Source organism: Excalfactoria chinensis, chromosome 16 (assembly GCF_039878825.1).
Source record: "Excalfactoria chinensis isolate bCotChi1 chromosome 16, bCotChi1.hap2, whole genome shotgun sequence".
Lineage (NCBI taxonomy): Eukaryota > Metazoa > Chordata > Aves > Galliformes > Phasianidae > Excalfactoria > Excalfactoria chinensis.
The window spans coordinates 9517292-9538324 of record NC_092840.1 but is presented as its reverse complement, the minus strand read 5'-3'; the positions used below and the strand labels follow the sequence as shown (position 1 = coordinate 9538324).

Here is a 21033-nt window from a genome sequence, read left to right as displayed (position 1 = left end):
AGAGATTTAACATTGCAAATAATTATGACGTATTATTAGACAAGCAGTTGAAAAGCTTCTGGGGAGGGGGGGGTGGTGAATCATTGCATTTCTTAAGAGTGCTCTCTCACTTATCTTTGAGCTTTATTTATTATGATACAGTCCCTGACAGCTTCATAAAATTGTTTTGGAAGGAAAAGCTCATTACTCAAATAAAGAAAATAGAAAGTATGCCATCTTTTTAATTAGCTGCCTTCTGTGGGCTCTCAGGCAGGATCGTAGGCAGAGCTGGTAATTGAAACCACCGGGCTTGGTTAATTCCATTGTTTTAGATCAGTTTCTAGTCTGAAAGCTTGTGTGGCAGGAGCGTGGTAGCCTGCCTTTAAATGGCTGAGGGGCTAAATCTTCCTGTCCTTCCTCTGAAGGGAAGGGCATGGGTTTGTGCTTTGCTGTGTTCCCTGGCTGACAGGAGATTACACCGAGCTGTAAGGAAAGGCCTGGGCTTTAGCCTTGTGTATACATTTTTTTTTAAAGAAATGGCAAATTAAAAGTAATGAGTTGGGCACTGGCTGTAATAAATCTCTACACAGAACTGTCGGACGTGTTAAATCACCGCAGAGGAGCTTGTCCTTGTTCTTTGCTACCGAGACAATAGGATTTTAACAAACAGTATCTTTGATTAGGTCCAGCAGAAAAAGAAAGGCTAACACAGTAGTTGGAGCTGTCAGGGATTCAGCCAGAATCCTTGCAAGTCACCGTGACAGCAGAGGTGCTCACAGGCACAGCTGAAATCTGACAACCAGGCTTTGGTTGTTGGAGAAACCCCTCAGACCCCAGCAGATGCAGCCTGTCGGAAGCACTGAGGTGATGTGCTGCTGTTACCTTGTCTTTCCTTTTTTATTTATTTTTTTTTCCCTTAAGTTTCCATCATATGATCATGTTGATTAGCTGGTGATTTCAGCCATATGTGCTGTGCATGGCTGCAGCCACTGCCAGGCCTGCAGGTTGGCTCCCAAGGGCTGCATGCAGATGTCAAATGCGGGCACACATCTTGTGCTGCTGTGCCATCCCATCCTGGAATAGAAGTCTTGTCTTAAATATGATGAGTTGAGTGTGGGTAGACAATATGATGAGAGCCCAGATAGATAACGTGCTTATTTTGATAAGTGGAGTCCTGTTCCTTGGAAGAAGCAGCAGCAACTCAGAAGAAAAGAACTAAGCCAGGAAAATGAGACGTGACGGGCTGAGCCAGTGGATGAGCAGTGATGATAGAGAGCAGTGATGATAGATAGCACTGAAACAGACCTGCAGAATGCACTCAGAATTCCTTTTAGAGGTTCTTAACGTTCTCAGGAGATCTGTAAAAGTCTCCAGGATAGACTTCACACCACTTACTTAATGTTATTATTTATGTTCTGGCCACAGACAAAAGGGCTGGAGCAATGGGGCCAGTTCTTCAAGTGAAAGAAATCCTCCAAATAAAAGCGAGCAAAGAAACCTGGGCAATTTTGCTTTGGAATAATGACTGCCCTGATGGGATAATTAATTTCTCTTAGAGGAGCTCGTTATTTTTCAAAGATATTATACTTATGCAGATTTAACTGTAGAAATATTATATTGTTGTAATTTCTCCAGTGTGATGTAGCTCTAATTACTCACTGCTCAGAGCATGAAAAGGAAATAAAAGATGAACAGCACATTAATTCTTATTTTTAAAGCAAAGAAGAAAGGTAAGTTTTAAAAGAAGAAAAGCAGAGCCTTGTCACAGGCGGGGGAGCCCTGGTACAGCTCACACAGCACAGCTGCTCCCAGGGGGATGTTGCCATAGGTGAGAGGCAGCCTGCAAAGAATGCTGGATGCAGCAGGATGAAAGAAGCGTGGCCTGCAGACCCTAAGGCTGGTACCACACAAGGCTCCCTCCCTTCCTTCCCTCCTCCAACCAGATAGATACCTCAACTTAAGGCAAAGCATTTCATTTTAATTAAGTTGAGGGATGTCTTTGTGGGACAGCAGGTACCTGCTCAGCAACCAGACGTGCAGATGGCTTGGCAGATCCGAAATTACAGTGCAAGGAGGAACTGAAGGTTTTTACAGGGGAAATTATTATTGTCAGTGTTTTATGGAGGAAATAACCCCATAGAACGTATTTTAAGGTAGTAGTTTAGACAGGAGCGTGATAACATCATAAACCATAAGAGGAAAACTTGAGGCATTCAAAAAACATCAGGGGGAAAATGAGAGTGAATTATTGCCGTTCCACTTCTCCTTGTTATTTGTTGTCTTCAATGCTACCCGCGCTTACGTTTGTAAATATATTTCTTTAATTCTTTTTAGATAACATCTGCAACTAGAAGAGCTCACGGTGCCGCTGTGTTAAAGAACAAAGACGGCCATGACTGTTCCCAGGCAGCAGCCGGAGCACGCAGGTAAGTGTGGCACAGCCAGCTGGGATGCAGGCATTGCAGTGAAAGAGGACAGGCCTGAAAGTGAAGTCTGAAATACATTTAAGCAAATCTTTGGGATTTTTTCTCACGTTTTCAAAAATACGATCAACTTTGGCCACTCTTTTGAGGCTCTTGTTTGACAGTTTTATTGCACATCACTCACCTGTACAAGGACAAATGGGTCTCTCCAGGGAGAGTAGATTCCCAGCTGCTGTGCTGGATGCTGAGCCCAATGGGGCTCTGCTGATTTCCACTGTTTACAAGCACTGTTTAAGCAGTGTGTCTGCAGTAGAGCACCTCCCAGGGTATTTTCACATGAGAAAACCCCTTTCCCAGCGAACTATCAGGGGGTACCATGAATTATTTTAACGGCTACATCACTTCAGCCGAAGCCTCCACCATCTGCTATACATCCTAATTGCTAATGCAGAAAACATCATTCGCAATCAAATCACATTCAGAAAAAAAAAAGAAAAAGAAAAAGAAAATGAGCAATTAAAATGCACATTCTGCCAGGCAAATCCACCTCCGCAGCCAGTGCATCCACCACATCACTCGCCTGTTACAGACAGGGGTTGAATTAGTCCCAGGCCATTGGAGACTTCAATCCTGTTGGTTTCCCTGACAGCAGCTTCCAGGCTTGATCTTCTCATCTTCCAGGGATGCTCTGCAGCTCCAGCCGGCTGTTGTATTTGTTGGTGACTTGCTGACCCTCAGGGTGATATTTTTTTTGAGGGTTCATTTACTTTTCCAGTGTTCAGATGTACTTTGTTGTTTCCTGCCTCTTCTGGGGTTCTCACAGCTTATGTGTCAAGAAAAGCCTGGGTGTTTCAATGCAATAGGCAGGGATTGATGGTGACACGTTTGCCAGAAAACACCCCTGGCTGAATTCATCTTTGGTGCAGCGCTGCTGCACTTAGCAAACCTATCATCCTCTCTGTAACATTCATTTTGAAATGTGCATTAACATTCAGGCGTCGTTGATACTCTGTAAGTAATCCAACCCTACAGAGGGATTTTCCCACATGTTCAAAACTCCAAAGTCTCCTGGAAACACAGCCATTAGGAAGGGCCGGAGGGGTATAGGGAGAGGGAGGCTTTGCTTGGAGCTGGGGAAGTCTGTGGCTGCTGTGCTTTGCCCCATGAGATGGAGGACAGACAGCTTTTAGGCAGCCCAAAAGAACATCATGTCCAGCCCTGGGAATCAGGGTCAGCACCCTGCAGTGGCTCATAGCAGAGGGAGGAAATTTTGCTTGGCTAATTCAAAGGAAAACTTTGCTAGAGGGATTCAAAGCTCTGCCTCTGAAGTGCCTGCAGCCCCTTTTCATATGGCACACTCCCACTCCTGTGTGGGTGGAGAAAATCTCCTCTGAGGCGGCTCTGCAGTCTCCTTCTGATCTTCCTTCCTGCCTGTCCCTGCTCAGAACCTCTAAAGTCTCTTGTTTTGGCAGTAGGTGGCTCCATGCTGGAGCTCAGGGGACACACAGCGGGTTGCTCCTGCTGTCCCCTGCCCATAGCGGTGCTGTACGGCACAGCCAGCATGCAGGGCAGCACTGAGGGCCTGACGTACGTACAGCTGACTCCTCTTGCATCTTTTTGTCTTGAAAGCATATATCATCTTAGCACAGGTTAAGAGCTCACAGCTAAACCTGACCCTACTGCTCGATGTCGGCACTCAGAGGCAAACACACAGAAGCTAATTTTCACATCTGGTGCTTCAGCTGTAAATCATTTCTCATGCTCCCTCTAAAAGGCTGCTCAGGTAATCCTCCCCCACCTACCTCTCAGAGCTGCTCCCCGAGATGCTCATAGGCAAAGAGAGCACAAGGCATCCATACCAGCTGAGAAACATTTCAAGGCAGTTTTGCAATGTCTTGCAGCAAGGCGGCAGGTGGGATTCTGGACTGATGGATACCCTAAGTAGAGCCACGTGCTGGATTGCTGATCTGAACTGAAAGAATAAAGAAATGGTGAATCAAAGGAATACACAAGTACCATCAGTTCTGTAAGGCAATAGCAGTGCTGTGTTCTGTGAGCTCTCTGAGGTGTGAGGTTCCTGTCCCATGAGCTCAGCGTTCCAGCAGGGAGGCATCTCTCTCCCTGCACCAGCTATGCCGAAGGAGCACCCCCAGTCCTGCTTACTGTTCAGGGATTATAAAAGGCAAACAAAGGACACGCAGCAAGTTATAAATTCAAAGGAGATCTTTCTAAGTGCCCAACAGCAGCTGAACTGTAGTAATGGCTATTATGCAGAGAGAGACATAAAGCTATAATGCGGATCAGCATGTTTTATCGCAGTCATTCGACAACATGCCAAGCCCATGCAGCTTAGCTGTTACCTTTCTACAGCTCGCCAAGATTTACCATAGTTCCAGGTTAATCTGTGATTTTATTATGCAGTTATTTCAATCTCACTTTGATAACGGCACTCCAAACAGTGATAAAACAAAGGAAGATCGTATTTAGATACAGCAATGATGAATAATGTTAGAAACACCTAAAGCAGAAATGGAATCCAGCTACGTGTTCTGTTTTGCTGTACTCAGTGGAAACCATCAAGAAAGCATTTATGAGGTGTTCTATGAGTGATAAAGGCGTAGCTCCTACTGGTGGCTGAGATGAGCACTTAATTGGATGCTCCCCGTCTTCGTTACTTGTCCACATGAACCTTTCTCACCCATCCCTGTTTGAAAGCCAGTAGAGGCCATGAGACCACCTTTTCTGAGCCCCTGCCTGAGTACCAGCCACTAATCTGGCTATGCAAACTCCTCCATACATTTTGCCCAGGTACGGTGCTTGTTCCAGCGAGACAAACCTCCTGCATCAGGAGCTCCGACTCCTGGGAGTCTTATCTGAGAGCAAACCACCTCCGTGCTCCCTGCATCACCACGGTGGGACATGAGGCTGCTGCTAGGAACACACCACTTCTCTCTCTGATCCCATCTTTTACATTCAAACAGGAGCTATTTAATCTGTTCTTCTCCACGATCGTGCATTCTGCTGGCTCAAAAAGCAGGTTTTTCTATGGCCTCATAACAGGGAGATAAGAGACTGGATAAAACTACTGAATAGTACTGAATAGTAATTGTCTGCTGCCACAATTGCACAGAGCAAGAAGAGCAGCAGCTCCACTGAAACAAGGGATGAGCATGGAGTGCAGGCAGGAGCCAGCCCTGCAGCTGCTCTCTGGGGTGGTGGTGCTGCAGGGAGAGCCAAGCAGGAGGCTCCCAGCAGAGCAGCCACTCTTGAGTGCTGAGATTCAGCTCATGCTCTTTCCCCAGCACATCTTGCTCTCTGCAGGTTACACCAGAAACACACTGCCAGGGCCACAGCCTCAGGCTTAACTTACCAATGACAGCAGCACCCCCAAGAAGGAGGACCTGGAGCTGCAGCCTCCCACTCCTGCACAGAAATTGGATGCTGGGAAAAATGATCCCTGCTGTACAAAAAACATGACATTTACTTCAAAAGCCTGAAATAAAGAGTTTTACTTAAAAATCAAGCCGTAAGTCTGCGGGTATGCTGCAAGAGAATGAAAGCTCTCATCAATATTTATACTTAGCTCTACAAAGAACACGGGAGCTCATTTACCAAATATCTTTGAGAAACCAAGCCTTCAGCCAGACACAGGCCAGGGGAAGCATTTTAGGCAGGCAGGATTCTTCAGGAACCATCTTAACAAGGAAAAGCTCCACAGGAGAGCACCATTTCTCAAAGCTGCCCACCACTGCTTCACACATGATGCACCAAGTGCAGGACACCGGGCCCTGGGAGAGGATGCAGCAGCAGGGATCTGTCTGCAGATCCACTCCAGCTCCTGTTGGCTTCAGTGAGGCTTGGAGCCGCCCCATGGAAATGTCAGATATCATTAATACATCAGACACAAGGTCAATGTATGCCAGCCCTTGGATCCATCCCAGCTAATGGAAGCCAGTCCATGCTGCTCCATGGTGGCATAACCAGCAGTCATCCCCACAGCCTGCCCACAAGCCCACAGGCTGGCAGGTGAGTCACATACTGCATCAACAGGTAGAGACCTGGCTCTTCATCACTTCTAGATCATGAGACCAAAGGCCTTCCATGAGGGAGCTGCAATTTTCATCATCAAGTGTGTTTCCAGCACAGCAGCACAAGGCAACTCCTGTGTCCTGCTGCAGTAACTGAAATGTAAATCCTCACTCTCCCAACCTGCAGGACACTGATACAGGCAGAAGGCAGGTGATGATTCATTCACTTGCTATCTCAGAGCCCAGCGCTTGTTCCCCAGGAGCAGCACGGGAGCACACCTTGCCACCCACCTCAACGTTTGATAAAAGTTAAATACAACTACCTGTGATTGATGCCTCTCCTCACATATGCACTCCAGCCACAATCTGGATAATGGGTAGCGTTATTAAAGCATCAATTATCTGCAGCACAAGTGGAGCTACATTAGCAGGACTGCGGTCTGTTCATTTTGATAAGGTTTTCTCTCTTCGTTTATCAACAAAATGGGGACACAGCAGGGCAGGGATCCTGCAGGGTTTACCTCTGCTGGGATGGAGCTGACACTCGCATCCTCCATAAGTGCACAGTCAACAACAGCACCCTGACTGAGAGGGTTTCTTTCTGAGTACCTGTGGGTCCGGCCCTCTTGAAGCTAAAGCAGGGTTTGTCAGCTCACTGTCCAGCCCCTGTACACTGCAGCAGCTCATAACCCTCCAACACACCCAGAGGTCCACGGAGCAGAGGAGGCTCCCATTTAGCTAAGAGGACAGGCAGGGATTCCTGTTGGACACTCCAAATACCCAGCAGGGATGTCCAAATGCGTGGTGTGAAGTGCTGCTTTACAGGCAGATCTAATTTCTTAGGAGGCCACTGCCAGCCTACAGCCAAGCCTTCCTATGTCCCCCCATGCTGGAAGAGGACAGGCGTGAGCACTGACTGCCCCGAGTAGACAGCCCTGTACCAATCTCCAGCTGCATTTGCACTTTTCCATCTGTTTACAGTCACTTCTCTCTATCCCTCAATGAGTATCTTAAAAGTAAAAATCTAAGCTGATTAACACCACGGACACCTGGACCTTAAACTCACACGATAAATCTCATCTCTTGCTGAGCAGCATTACCTTCTACCTTTGGGCTAGAATGACTTTAAAGGGCTTTTAAACGAATGAAAGCTCGGAGAAGCAAACCCAGGGCAGTCTGCTGCGAACTAGAGACCTTATCACTGTCCTCTGGTGGGGGAATAAGGCAGTAACAGGGCAGGGAGGCAGGTTACGTCAGTGTTCTGATAAAACCACCCTTTCTGCTCACTGAAATAACAGCAACAAAAACAAAACACAACAGCTCCGTCTCCCTCCCTATCTCTGATAACAATCAAATAATAACGGGAGTGACTTATGCACTCTCTGCCTGGTACTTCAGTCTGGCCTTCCAGTTAATACACGCTATGATTAAAGCATCTATAATCTGCAGTCCGTGGAGACCCGTAGAGCACAGCAGCAGCGGGTGTGCAGCCTGATAAGGGTTGTTCACTCTGCGCAGATGAAACTTTCAATATTTATAACTGCTGATTTTTTTTCATCCCAGTTCCTCCTATTGAGGGGAAGAGGGTGAAAGTTTAAAGATAAAAGCTTGCTGAAGGACCAGGTGGAATGTTCTCCCAAGGACAGGCATAGGCTTACAGCTCTCCCCTCTAAAGGGGAAGGTTTAAGGACATTGCTTGGGGATGCGCAGCATCAGAGACGGGATGAAGCCTTTGGACTTGTGTAAAGGCCGGCCAGGGTTTAAGCTGCGAACTCCTCTGAGAAAGAGCTTAACCCTTCTTCCGGATACACGGACCCAAGAAAACTCCCTCATTATCCATATCATGTATTAAAAAAGAACCCCATCACCCCCATAACATCAGTGGAAGAGATGAATGACATTGTCCAGCAGTAATTTCAGCAAAACAAAAAGATGCAGAGAAAGGTACACACATTTCCAACGTACACCATTTCACTTGCATGACGATACCCACATATATGTACGTCCTTTAGATGTAGTTATGCGGTCCACATTTCTGCAGAATAAGAGCACTTAAAAGTATTTAATAAACACGTAAACGCAACACGGATATAAGGAGACACATCTTAAAGCTGAAACAGGTTGGGTGAACCTGAGCTGAGTCGGCATCTCAAGCTGTAAGTAGTTAGTAGCTGCTCTGCCTTCCTACCGCACTGAATGGGAAAGCAGGCTGCCTGGGGAGGAGGCAGCTGTGATTGTTTCCACAAGAACTTTTTCAGGTTCTTCACAAAAGAAAGAAAAACAGAAAGAAGTCCTGAAAACGACTCACCAGCATTAAAAAGTACCGGAGGAAAAGAGGCAGAGCTGTCTGCACTGAGGACATGTCTGTTGTTTGGAAAGCATGAAGACAACTGGATCAAGAAAACAACATAACACAGCGTGCCTAAAACAGCTGCAGATTGTCCTGATTTAAACAGATTTGGCTGCCAGAAATGAGCTTCCTTGGCCTCTGGACTGGATTTTTCTCCTCCACAAAACATGATTTCAAAACACTGTAAGCAGAGCTGAAGCCTAATGAGATAACAGTAAGTCGGTGAAAATAATTAGAAATAGAGTCCTGAGTGAGTTCATCTGCTTTCTTAACAAGGAGCTCAGGCCAAAGCACAGCACTTAACACCCTGGAAAACACTATCAGAAGGAATTCTGCAGGACCTCCAGAACCGTATGAGAAATCCAAATTAACAAAGCCATCCCAATATCAGTGGGGTAGTTAAAACTTAACTAGCACCTGCACACACACCGCTCACAGCTTCTGCAACACCTGCAGTTTGTGAGCAAAATCACATAAAGCTGCTCATCATTCTGAAGCAAAAAATCAAGGACTAATCTACTTTCCAGTGCACATCAGTTGGCCGCCCTACACACTCACCACCATCACGCTCATTTCCAAAGCTCATGAGTATTCTGAGTTAAGAATGGTGTTTACAGTTATGCACTGAGGTCTCTCACTGCACAATGGTTGCTGTATGAAATGAGCACATCTGAAACACAGAATCAATACCAACCCTCCCCTCAGACCCTCTGAATAGCAGCAGGGCAGTCTGTCGGTGCAGTCATTGATCACAGCCAGCACCAGCAGTTTTGGGCCGAGATCCCAACAAGGAACAAGTCCAGAAAACAATACTGTGAGGGAAAACCCCTCCAGAACAACAGGCAGCCATATGTAAGTGTGAGAGATGAGGAACAACAAAAGGAGGTCCGTATATGGATACTGGAAAAGGTCCCCGATGAAGGCTGCTCCTTCCAAAGTAAGTCCAGCTTTCACCTCTTCAGAGAGATTTCAAAGGCAGAATTGTCCAGCAAAACATGTGAGTTTTGTGCAGGTCCTGAAGGTCCGTCAGCTGTGCAGATGTGTTTGTAAGAGATCGCATCAATCTAAAGCAAAGTGCTCTGCAAGGATGTCATTTTTCTTCCCAAACAAACCTCGCGCTTGCTCGAACTCCAGCGGCACTTTAGCAGATGTTTTCTTTATTTCTTTATCAAAAAGCTACAAAAAGAGAAAACATTGACAAAATTCAGTACAGTCCCCTTACCGTGGCTGATACAAACACTCACTCTAACACAATAAAATATACAGTGAACCTTTTAAATGCAAGCCAGTCCTGCCACTACCGCCACCAAATGCTCCACCATTTAACAGACATTTTCCCCTTTTCCCTGGCTGTAGGCAACCTAAAGTCCACCCAGCTCCTTCCTCAGCAGCAAGGCTGATCAACAGGACAGGGCTGTTGCAATCAGGAAGCATTCTCCCTTCCTCTTGTTACAGTCATTCCCAAAAGCACAGCAACATTACCTCAGAAGCTGAGAGCTCCAAGAGCCCCGATATGTCATCCTCTATTTCAGACAGCGACTGATTGAGGAGAGCAGCTGCCTGGGCCACATCTGGGTAATAATGGTTTTGTAGAGACTGCAAGATAAAGAGGAGAAAGTGTAATGAGCACATGGTAACACACATCCACCTGGCTTTGTGCACAGATATCCCAACAAGGTCACCAGGAGTAATTCAACTAATTTCAGCCTTCATACCCCATACTTCATACTCCTATGAATGTTCCAAGAGTGAACACTGCAACCGTCTCCATCATTTTAGAAGTCATTTCTACAGGATGACCTATCTGTACTCAGATCTGTACTCAAGTTCCATCGGTGCTCAGCATGCGCTCCTCTCCCCTCCAAAGCAAATAAAGAGCCCCATGCATTTGCCACTATTTACTCTTACAGCTCTTAACAGCCCACTTTCCAGCTGCATGGCCAGATGTGTACTCACAAGACTCGTGCTAATTAGCAGGCACTAGTTCTCATGTGTTTAAAATCCTCTGCCTCTTACATTAAGGATGGAAAGTGATGCGAAGAGCCAGAAATTCATCTCATTTGCAAGACGTGTGTGTCAGCAGGTTCATGGAAGTGATAGTGCTGACTGCCAAGCCATGTCATGTAAGCAGCAAGGGTGGGAGAAGGCTGTGCCACACACAGATGTGCCTTGTTAGATGACATACCTGAAGCTCCCAGAGCGAGCTCTCCAAAGCCCTGCTCTCAGACGGCTCCTCCTGCTCCATAATATACGGATCTTCTGACAAATCTAAGGAAAGAGACACAGAGCTAATACCTCCTGCAATGTCCATGACACCAGAGGGAAGCCAGGGACCCAGAGCAGTGCTGCAGCCAAAGCTGCAGCATCCCAACACATTTAGGATCCAGGAACAAGTGAGCATTCACTGCGAAGATTGCAAGGATTGTTCCTGCTTCAAAGAAAAGGGGCAACTGTGAGGCCCACAGTCAGAGAGGGGCAATGCAGTTGAGTCTTAACACTCAGAAGAACAGCCTGTTGGCTTTCCACAAAGCCAATGAATGGAGGGTTCCTTCTAAACCTCAGAACTGGGGCAGGGATCTCTCCAGGGATCCTGCTCTTCATGCTGCCTAAAGGTGTAACACTGAAGTCCCCCCTTTCCCTCTTACCTTGTGGCCCATTAGGTCTGTGCATCAGCACTTTGCAGGCTGGGTGCCTCCGAAAGAGATTACAGATGAAAGGAATGACCATGAGCAGAGCCTCGGGAGGAGCAGTGAGGGCCAGCCGGGACAGGCGCTTTATGAATGCTGCCACCAGGTATGCTGGTAAGTGACTGTGGGGAAGGAAGAAGACAGCAGCACGTCAAGAGCTCCAGCAAGTGAACCAACAGATCATCAACCCAAACAGCATGTCAGGCTAAAGACCAGTGGGTCCTTATTACTCTCTCCAGAGAATGCTATAAGCACCAAGGGGGTGATATTAAATATCACGTGCTGAACATTACTCTTGGTTTATTTTACGACAAATTATGGCAACTCTATGACCAGCTGCATATCTAGTTTCTTCCCTGGGCATGATGAATTGACAGCATCAAGACAGAGCGTCAAATGGTTTATATTTCAATATTACATGTCTGCAAAAAGGTCATCAATTTATCAACAGATTTATGATACTGCGTCTATAAAAAGCCTGCAAATGTTCCTTTTCCATATTCATAAAGATGGAGAGAAAAATCATCACTCTCAGCCAAACTGGAATACAGATCAAAATACACCCATAACGATTTGCCGATCAAACTCAGATAATGAACTGCATTTTTAGGCTGTGAAAGCAGACAGATGCGAGGCGCATCTTCAGAGACATCACATGAAGAATTACACAGCACTGCAGTAACACTCTGGGATTCAGTTTTCTCAATAAGAAAACAAACTTAATTCAGCGGGCACATGACTACATTAAATCCAGACACAGGAGACTGTTCAAGAATGGACTCTGGCCAACTGAAAAGTAGGAGCAAAATGTATGTACGTATATACTGATGGTTCTACTTACGATGAAGACAAAAACAGATCAGCCAAATGAAAAAAGCGGGCTCGGTACTTGACGTGGTAAATGGAAGGGTCCAAAAGGCTGTAGAGCTTTTTGTAAAAGTCAGGGTATTCCCTATTGAGAAGGCAGGAAGGAAAAAGACAACATCCTTTGCTGATTAGTGACGTACAGCAGGACCACACTGTGTCTATAAATGCTTCTAAGAGTTCTTCATAAACCACCCCAGATCATCGCTGTGTGGTGAGTGCCTGATGTCTTTGGTTTGTCTTCACAGCCACCACTTGAAATAAAAACACATCCACTGACTGCAAATGGCACAGGATCCAAAGACTACAGCTCTGCTACACCGTCAGATCAATGGAAATTGATTTCCAAGAGCTGAGCAACCACAGTCTGGAGATGAAGGTATTGAGGCTCAGCTCAGCTGAAAGAGGTCAAACTATCAGAAGAGCTCGGCATCCAAACAGCTGAGCTTCTTGGGCAGAGCTTGGCTTCCTAATGGCCAAAGCCTGAAGATGTGGAGAATTCTTTTGAGTTCTGTTTATGTGGAGATGTAAATGCAGACACCCGTGTCCCTTTAAACAGCATGCTCTTACTTACAGATTATGCTGATGAATCAGAATGAATAATCCATTTAAGGCTAGAAGACTAATTGCTCCACCTGTAAGAAAGCAGGCATCTATCAATACAATAGATAGAGAGATAAAATGATCAGCTACTATCTATCTCATTATTAAACCTTCCTGGAAGTAGCACAAAACCGACAGTGTCTGTAAGTACACAAAGACTAAATGACTGTCTTCACTCACCTACTCCATAGGCCACTGTCAAGAAGTCTATCATGAGAGTGGGCTCGTTCATGTGAGGCAGGATGGAGTCATGCAGAATGACAAGAACTTTTTTATAAAGGCCGCTGGGAAGCTGTGAAGGACAAAGCAATAGTCGGACCGTCACAACGAGAGCTCCAACAACAACAGCAACACGTGGCTCAAAAAGACAACGCAAGCAAAAGGGAACACGCCAGGACAAAACAGAACAGTTAATGTTACATGAGGTAACGTCCCTTTGCCAGGAGAACAATCCAGCAGGGATGGTGACTGGGCTGATCTCATGTAATGGCAGAAGCACAGAGGGGTCCTACCAGGAGGACCACGTAAAGGATGGCTGCAGCCTCTCAGGATTAGCAACTGGAAAGCAATCTGGATCGGTGGCAGAGGCAGCACTCACCTGGTGCTTCAGAAAAGTGAGCCACATCCTTTCGAACGCCTGCCTGTGTGCCTTAAAACAGAATTGCAAGTAGTGAGATAAAGACACGGGGTGGATGAAGTTCTGTTTCCAGTAGAAAACTGAACTCTGAAGCACAACAAGAACGTTACCTGCAGCCTCGACACCTTCCATTCCTCCCGGTTACCTGAGAAGGTAAAGGGGAGGGTTAGACTGCAGAGTGCACCACGTGGATTTCATAGCGCTGCCCAGAATCACCGTGCTCACAGGAGCACAGTTCTTCATTAGCAAAGCCTTGAAACAACAAAAATCAGGGGTGTGATTTTCCTCCTCACATGCAGTTCACGTGTGGAGTTTACTAACCTTGCTTCACCATAAACTTGACCATGTCGCGCTCCTTGTTCGGCATGTTAATGGGGGAAATGAGGGAAAACACGTTCTGCTGGTAAAACGGCAGCGGCCTCTGAAACAGACACAAAGCAGAGGAGCTCCTGCTTCCAAAGTGGTTCCACATACCAGTAGTTCCTCCCTGCTTCACAACCAAGGTATGTGCTTTAGGGTAACAGTTCATCCAGTCCCATCCCAGCAGCACAGCTCCTCACCTCCTTGATCTTCTGCATCACTTGCCCGATGCTCTCAGTGACCGCCTTCATCACGAAGTACCGAACGTCGTCGTACTCCATGTATTCTTGGAAGCGAGAGATCAGCAGGGAAGCATCCTCGTGTATGGGAATTAAGCCGTTAACAACCACCTGGAAAGAGGTTGGTGAAGAAAAGCAGGTCAGTTTCTTACCGTGCTGGAGCAGACAGCTGGGAGGGCTGAGGGTAACCCCTGTCTGGTGAGCAGAGCCGTGTCCCACCTGCAGTGCTCACCAGCCACTGCGATGGGAGCTTCCAACCCACATCCCTCACATCACAGACACCATAACTGAGAAATGATGTGGCGGCTGAGCCGGGGGCAGCACCTTCCTTCTTATCTCACCCAACAATCAGAGCTGATACTTCAGAAATACACAGGAATCCAGCCGGGCCCCTCACAAGGCAGCTGCTCCCACACCACCACCCCATCAAGGGCAGCACTGTACAGGTGTTTCCACCTCTAGATCCCACAGCCCTCTTCTCCATCCCCATCTCCTTGCCTAAAACCTCAGCCCTGCAGCTCCCGCAGCTCACAGCTCACAGCTCACCTTCAGGAGATCACGAGGAAAAGCGAAGCTGCCCTTCCACGGCTCTGCCACCAGCGGGCATTCCGCCTCCAGCTCCACGAACTTCATCAGGGTGCAGAGCGCCGATTCCTTTAAAACACCCATAAAACAGCCCTCAGCTGGAGGAGCGGGGCGGCGCTCGGGCCCATAGAGGCTGCTCAGTGCAGAACAACGAGCCTCTTCAGGGAGAAAAAGCCCAGCGGATGCGATTATCGATCAGGGCAGAAGGGCGTTCAGAGCCCCGGGCAGGCCCTGCGCATCCCCACCGCCCTGCATCCCAGCGGTAACCGCTTGCACCCCGTAGCGCCGAATCCCAACAGCAGCCCCGCGGCTCACCTTGACCTGGAAGGACTCGTGTCCCAGCAGCTCGTTCATGCTCTCCACGCAGTCGTTGTAGCGGTGTCTCATCCATATTCTGTACTTCTCCTCGGCGCTGTAGTTCCCTGGGACGGAAAGGCGCGGCGCTGACGCTCCCACCCCCCGGCCGCGTGGCCGGCTCCATCCCATCCCTATTCCCATCCCCATCCCCATCCCATCCCGGTCCGTCCCCGCTCACCGCTCAGCGCATCCTCCTCCGCAGGCAGGCTACCGGCCCACAGCTCTCCCCGCCTCAGCAGCGCTGCGAACAGCCGGCGGCACGTCCTGGATGCGCTCAGCACGTCCTCCTCCTCCTTGGCCTGCGGAACAGCGGGGCCGTCAGCGCCGCTTTGGGCCGCCCCGCTCCGCGCCGCCCCCCCCCCCGTCCCCGCATCGCCGCGCACCGCCAGCAGCTCCAGGATCTCGAAGACGCGGTTGGCGCTGCCGCGGTCTCCCAGCACGGCCTCCAGGCTGGCGGCCATGCTGCGCTCGGGGAGCTCCGCCCACGGCGGGGCCGGAACGCGGCGGGGCGGAGCGTTGGAACGAGGAGCGGGACGAGTTACAAAATGTACACTTTATTACAGCTGCGGGTGGGTGCCGTACAGCGCTATTCATCCGGCCCGCAGCCAAACAGGCTCCGCTCTGCTCTTCTAGCGAGTAAAAAGGTCACGATGAAAAAATAACTTTAAAACCATCTGGGAGAAGGAATGCTGTCCCTTCGTCTCGTCGTACACCACGTGCAGGTTAAGGTTAATCCGTTTAAGCCAGCAGGAGGTTCCCATTTCCTCACGCGGTGCTGTTTGCAGACAGTTCTGTTTATGGCAGAAAAGCCCACGGTGCCGGGCAGCTCCTTGCGTGCTACGATAAGGCAAACTGAGGGGGAGGAAGAGGCCGCGCTCCATTCCCATCCAGAGAACCCACCCAAAGATACATTCATCGTTAGCTTCAGTAAAAGAATAGTACAAAAGTTAGCTCTCGTTCTTTACACAGTCCCAGGACTCCACGTTCCCCTTCCCACCTCCCCGAGCTGAAAGCTGAGTAGAAAGTACCGAACATGTTGCAAGAGCAGAACAAACCCGAGCGGCTCCGTTTGATCCATGGCGGTTCCTTGGCAGCAGCCCTGGGCCAAACAGCTGCAGCCACCGAGCGGTTCATCTACCAACAAAAAGCTACACTTTGATACACGTCACACAGCATTTACTCAGTTCATGCCTAAAATATCCATTAAAGTGAAGAATGAGGAGCGCACAGGGCGGGTGCTTCTGTAAACTGTACACAGAACTACTAACAAACATCTTAAAAGGCTTACAAAAAAAAATGGAGAATGAACCTCATTGGGTTTGGTTGGTTTGTTTTTTTTCCTTTCCTTTTTAATTACACGTACTTACAGGTTTTCACATTGACTGGCTAAGCTTTCAGGGAGCACTTCAAAGGTAAGTTGGACCTTCCAGAGGTATCTACCTGAAGCTAGAACAGCATGCAGCTTTCACACAGACGTCACATACATGGTGTTACCCACACCGGGTGCCTTGAACTGCTTCAGCACGGACACTGAGAGCGCATCCCAACTGTAGCAAAGAACTGCATGGTCCCACAGGCAGCTTGTGGTATGCTAACATAGATGGACATTACTAACAATGAGGGCATTTCACCCATTGACTTTTGTGAAGCTGGACATAACTGAAATCTAAGCAATGTTTGCTTTATCAGGGTTGGATCAGCACAGAGAGCAGCAGCAGGAAGCATCCTGTACACATTGAGTGCTCAAGAGCTGCTAACACTGAATTTCTGAGAGAGTTTTCATGTCTTAAGTGTTGCAAAGTCCTCCTGTTAAAAGAAAAAGAGGTGGTTTCACTTCATTCGGGTGCTTCTCATTCAGCTCAGCAAACAAGAAATGCTGCATTTCCCTGTTATTTCCTTCGTTAGTTCAGCTTGGTTTAGTGGGTGCCTTCAGTCTGACAGTAGGTGTCCTCATCTGGACTTTGGCTTGCTGATTCGGGGCTTCAGATGTTGCTGGTGTCTGGGCTGGGTTCTGTACACCTGGAGCCTGAATCTGGGGAGATGCTGTAGTCACAACTTGCTGCTGTATCAGTTTCTGCTGCACAACCTGAGCAGTAGCCGTGGTTGCAGGAATCACCTGAACCTGCTGCTGACCTGCTGTGGTCTGAGACAGGGTCACGGTTTGGGGTTGAGCTTGGACCTAGACAAGACAAGAGGACAAGGCAGCCATTAGATACCTGCTCTATCAAATGATAACTAGGAGGCAAGATACCTGCAACACAGGCCTGCTCAGTGCACATTAAACAACGTGCTCCTAGATTCTCTGCAGAAGGTATGAACACACCGGATAGACAGGAAAGGCAGTTTTTAACGTGCCTTGAAAAATTATCCAAGAGCTTTACAGGGAATAACTCAGTTTGTGTTGACCAGTGAGGCTCCTCTGCTCCCTACTTTGCCCTTGCAGCATTCACAGATGATGACCAGACAGCTTACAACACTTCATCATCATGTTAACATCATCATCATGTTAACATCATCATCATGTTAACATCATCATCACATGATGATGAGCCACAGATTTTAGGCCACACTAAAACACTGCACTTAAAATTATTTCAGCTTTTGAAAGTATTTTCCTCAGCTCATGAAGAAAACATTGCTGTGTCCACTGGAATTTAGTCTAAAGAATTTACAGCAACCAGATGTGACCCATTTCTATGGAAGGGAAATGGCCACATCCTTACAAAATTCTACCCATGCCAACACAAAGGGAAAAATCCATAGAATTCCACATACGTGAGCCTTCTGTAGGATCAGATTTCTGGTGCTGCAGGCAAAACCTACCTGTTGGGAAACTGAAACCATCTGCTGAATGTTGGCAACAGTAGCCTGTTGCTGGACCACTTGAGGAAGTTTTGCAACCTTCAGGTGACCATAAAATAAAGAAAGATTTAGTCAAAATAAAACTGCTAACAGCTGCAACACACCATGCCTATCACAACTGCTAGCAAGAGTCCTTTCCTAAGCTGTGTTTACTGCGAGTTGGTATCTTGGCCTTCTTGGTGGTAGTGAAGCTTTGTAAATAAATTAAATGTAGAACAGCATACTAGAATAGCATGCTTAGCTGGAAGGGACAGAGGAAAAGTACAGCTCTGAGCTTTAACTGAAATCTATTTGTTTCCTCTTAACTATACATAACACTGAAGGAAGCACGGACATTCCAATCGACTACTTTAGCTTTGATACAGCTTTGAAAGAGTAAGGCTTCCAGCCCCTCATCCCCTTCCTTTTCCACAGTTTGACTGATGTAGTTATGCAGAGAATTAGGGAACCATCAGCTGCTCTTAGCTGCTAGAAATCAGGCCAGGAGGCAGCACCAGAAAACAGGAAGAAATGCAGTTTAATTGTCCCTAATAAAAACAGTATGAATCCATCACTAATAAAAAGGGGTGACATAGTTTACTTCCCTTGACGAGGAAAGGGAAACTTTCCAGTTGGTTTCTCTGACCTGGCAGAAGACCAGATATTCACCACCAATTAATCTTAGTATTAAGTTAATGCAAACAAATATGTAACTGGAATTAATTTGAGCAGGCGCTGAAAAGTTACACCTGTTATCTTTAGGGTTATCCCTTCACAGCAGTGGTTAGAAGCATGGAATGGTGTTACCTGTACCTGAATCTGAGCCTGCACTTGCTGGGTTCCACCTGGCTTCTGGGTTTGGGAAATTGGAGTCGTTAAGAACTGAGTTTTAATGGCAGGCTGTGTAGTATAGGTTACTTTTTGTTGCTGCGACGTCTGCTGTTGGGTTTGGACTGTCACCTGCTGAGCATTTATCTACAGAAGGGAAAAGAGCATCAGTGACTGCAAAATACGTATGTCAAAGAACAGGTACAGAACTCATGAGATTAATTACATTTTATCATTGAAGCAAATCCTCTCAAATAAAAATAGCCAAAGGAGCTGGCAAAGATTTCCATGTCCTGAACCATTTAAAGGTTCTCTTCCCATACTTCATTAGTGTAACCACGTTTGTGGCTCAGTGACAACCCATGAGATGGTGACTTTGCAGGGAAAAGTGTATTTTTCACAGCTTACGTTGTAAAAATGAATGTCTTTGGGGAACTGGTTGTATCAGAAGCGACTCAGGAGAACCTCAATCTCTGTTACTTAACACAGAAGACACAGCCAGCAAACTTGCTTTGAGGCGTAGGAAATCGCACCAACAGATATTGATAGAGTCCTTCTCTAGATATAATTGGGACCTACTCCTAAGAAGGAATATTAACTGACTGCCTAGGACTGCTGCCACAATCCAGAGCTAAAGCTTTGCAACCACAGAAACATCAGGAAACTCAGTGGGAAGACAAACTGTGTGTACCTTTTGCTGCACAGTAGCTTGACCCTGCGCAACCTGCGGCTGGATAGCTTTCTGTTGCTGTGCTGCTTGATGATGCTTGAGTTTCAGAAGCTGCTGGACATGCAGTGGCTGGGCAACTACAGTCTGACCTCCTGAAAATTATCAACACGGTTACAACTGTGAGTTCTCATTTACTGCTTTGTCCCAAGCACCTTGCAAACAGACTCAGCTTTTACAGGCTTGTTCATCTGCATAGGTTTGAGCACTAACGAGACACTGATTTTAATAAGACTTTAATATGATTTTGACAGTAGAGTTGCATGAGCAAGCTGCAGTTGTGTTCTAACAATCATACCTCCTGCAGGAAAACTTCTGTCTGCACTACAGGAGACAGCTACAAAAGACGAGTTCTCCTGTACCTGCTTCATACTTACAAGATGCAATTACTACAGCTTTATTTTTAAAACCATACCTGCTCTTGTCTGCTCACATGCAGACTTCTGGCTTAAGAATGATACTGACCTCCAGATTACATGGAGTAAGCACAGTTTTCTTACCTCATTTTTGGAGTTCAGCCTCCATCGCAGTAGTTTATTGAAGTACAAGTCCCACAGGAGGCATTACCTGAGCACCCTACCTTTATGGAAGCAGAATTTAAAACTGCATTATATTTTAGCAAGTGTACTGACATACCTGCTGCTTTCTGTGGCTGCCCAATAGCAACACTGATGCCTGCAACAGTAACAGGGAGTGTAGTGACTCCTGCAGATGACACAACAGCAGCCGGAACGGACACCACTGGAGGTTTTGCCAAAGCAACCTGTGCTGCTTGTGGAGTTTGGGCCTGGATCTGTCCTTGTGCTTGAAGCTGGGAAGCAGGAACACGAGTCTAAGCAGTAAGGAATGAAGATTATTGTACCAGCCAAAAAATATTTGCTTCATATAACAGGCGATTAATAAGTGATAGTGGTAAACGTTTCCAAATATGATTTCTCCTTACACTAATACACTTCAGAGATGTGTCAGTTGGTAAACGCTATTAAAGCTATTTGCGTTAGAGGTCTTTCGTACAGCCTAAGTAACACAAAGGGCACTTAAGCGCACGAATAACCAACATTCAGTTCATTTAAACCAGCAGTGAGAACAAGGTGTCTGCAGCTGTTTTCATGAAGTCAAAGACAACTTACAAGACGGGCGACTTGTAGGTTTGTCACAGTAGTGCCTGTGAGGACCGCCCCAGGACGAGGTGCTGTAACAGCAGTGAGTTGTTGAGTTTGCTGTTGCTGCTGCACTTGAACTTGTGCCGCTTGCTGCTGTGCTCCTTGCTGTGTCTGCTGCGCTGCCTGCTGCTGAGGGAGCTGTAGCTTCTGCTTCTGCAACTTGATCAGCTGCTCCTGCAAAAAAAAAAAAACAACAACAACACTTCCTTCATTTCACATCCTTTATAGGGCTACAGGAAAAAGAATGGAGATGGACCTGCAGCTCTGAAGAAACACTGTATGCCAAACTTCAGTTAAGAGAACTGAGGAGCAACTCCTTTACACCGCAGGTTGTTGGTGGGTAAACAACAGTAAGTGCTTTA

At 47.0% G+C, this 21033-nt stretch overlaps 2 protein-coding genes across 5 annotated transcripts in view; both read right to left on the bottom strand.

The window, feature by feature from the left end:
- Positions 1-8259: 8259 nt before the first annotated feature.
- NOC4L (nucleolar complex associated 4 homolog) lies at positions 8260-15596 on the bottom strand. The gene is made up of 15 exons (XM_072351418.1): positions 15496-15596; positions 15291-15411; positions 15071-15177; positions 14717-14824; positions 14132-14281; positions 13893-13992; positions 13682-13716; positions 13533-13583; positions 13115-13226; positions 12906-12966; positions 12309-12419; positions 11426-11589; positions 10966-11048; positions 10263-10376; positions 8260-9956 (listed from the first exon to the last, which is right to left on the bottom strand). Exons 1-15 carry the CDS (start codon positions 15571-15573, stop codon positions 9840-9842), a joined length of 1512 nt encoding a protein of 503 aa, XP_072207519.1. The 5' UTR covers positions 15574-15596; the 3' UTR covers positions 8260-9839.
- Positions 15597-15658: 62 nt separating this feature from the next.
- EP400 (E1A binding protein p400) overlaps positions 15659-21033 on the bottom strand; it is a 43527-nt gene continuing 38152 nt past the window's right edge. For all 4 annotated transcript variants that reach the window (XM_072351413.1, XM_072351414.1, XM_072351415.1 and 1 more), the window contains 6 exons: positions 20639-20845; positions 20145-20340; positions 19473-19603; positions 18767-18928; positions 17936-18013; positions 15659-17291 (listed from right to left, as the gene is read on the bottom strand). In XM_072351413.1, coding sequence (XP_072207514.1) covers positions 17019-17291; positions 17936-18013; positions 18767-18928; positions 19473-19603; positions 20145-20340; positions 20639-20845 — 1047 coding nt within the window. In that variant the 3' untranslated portion in view covers positions 15659-17018. The remainder of the gene's footprint in view (positions 17292-17935; positions 18014-18766; positions 18929-19472; positions 19604-20144; positions 20341-20638; positions 20846-21033) is intronic.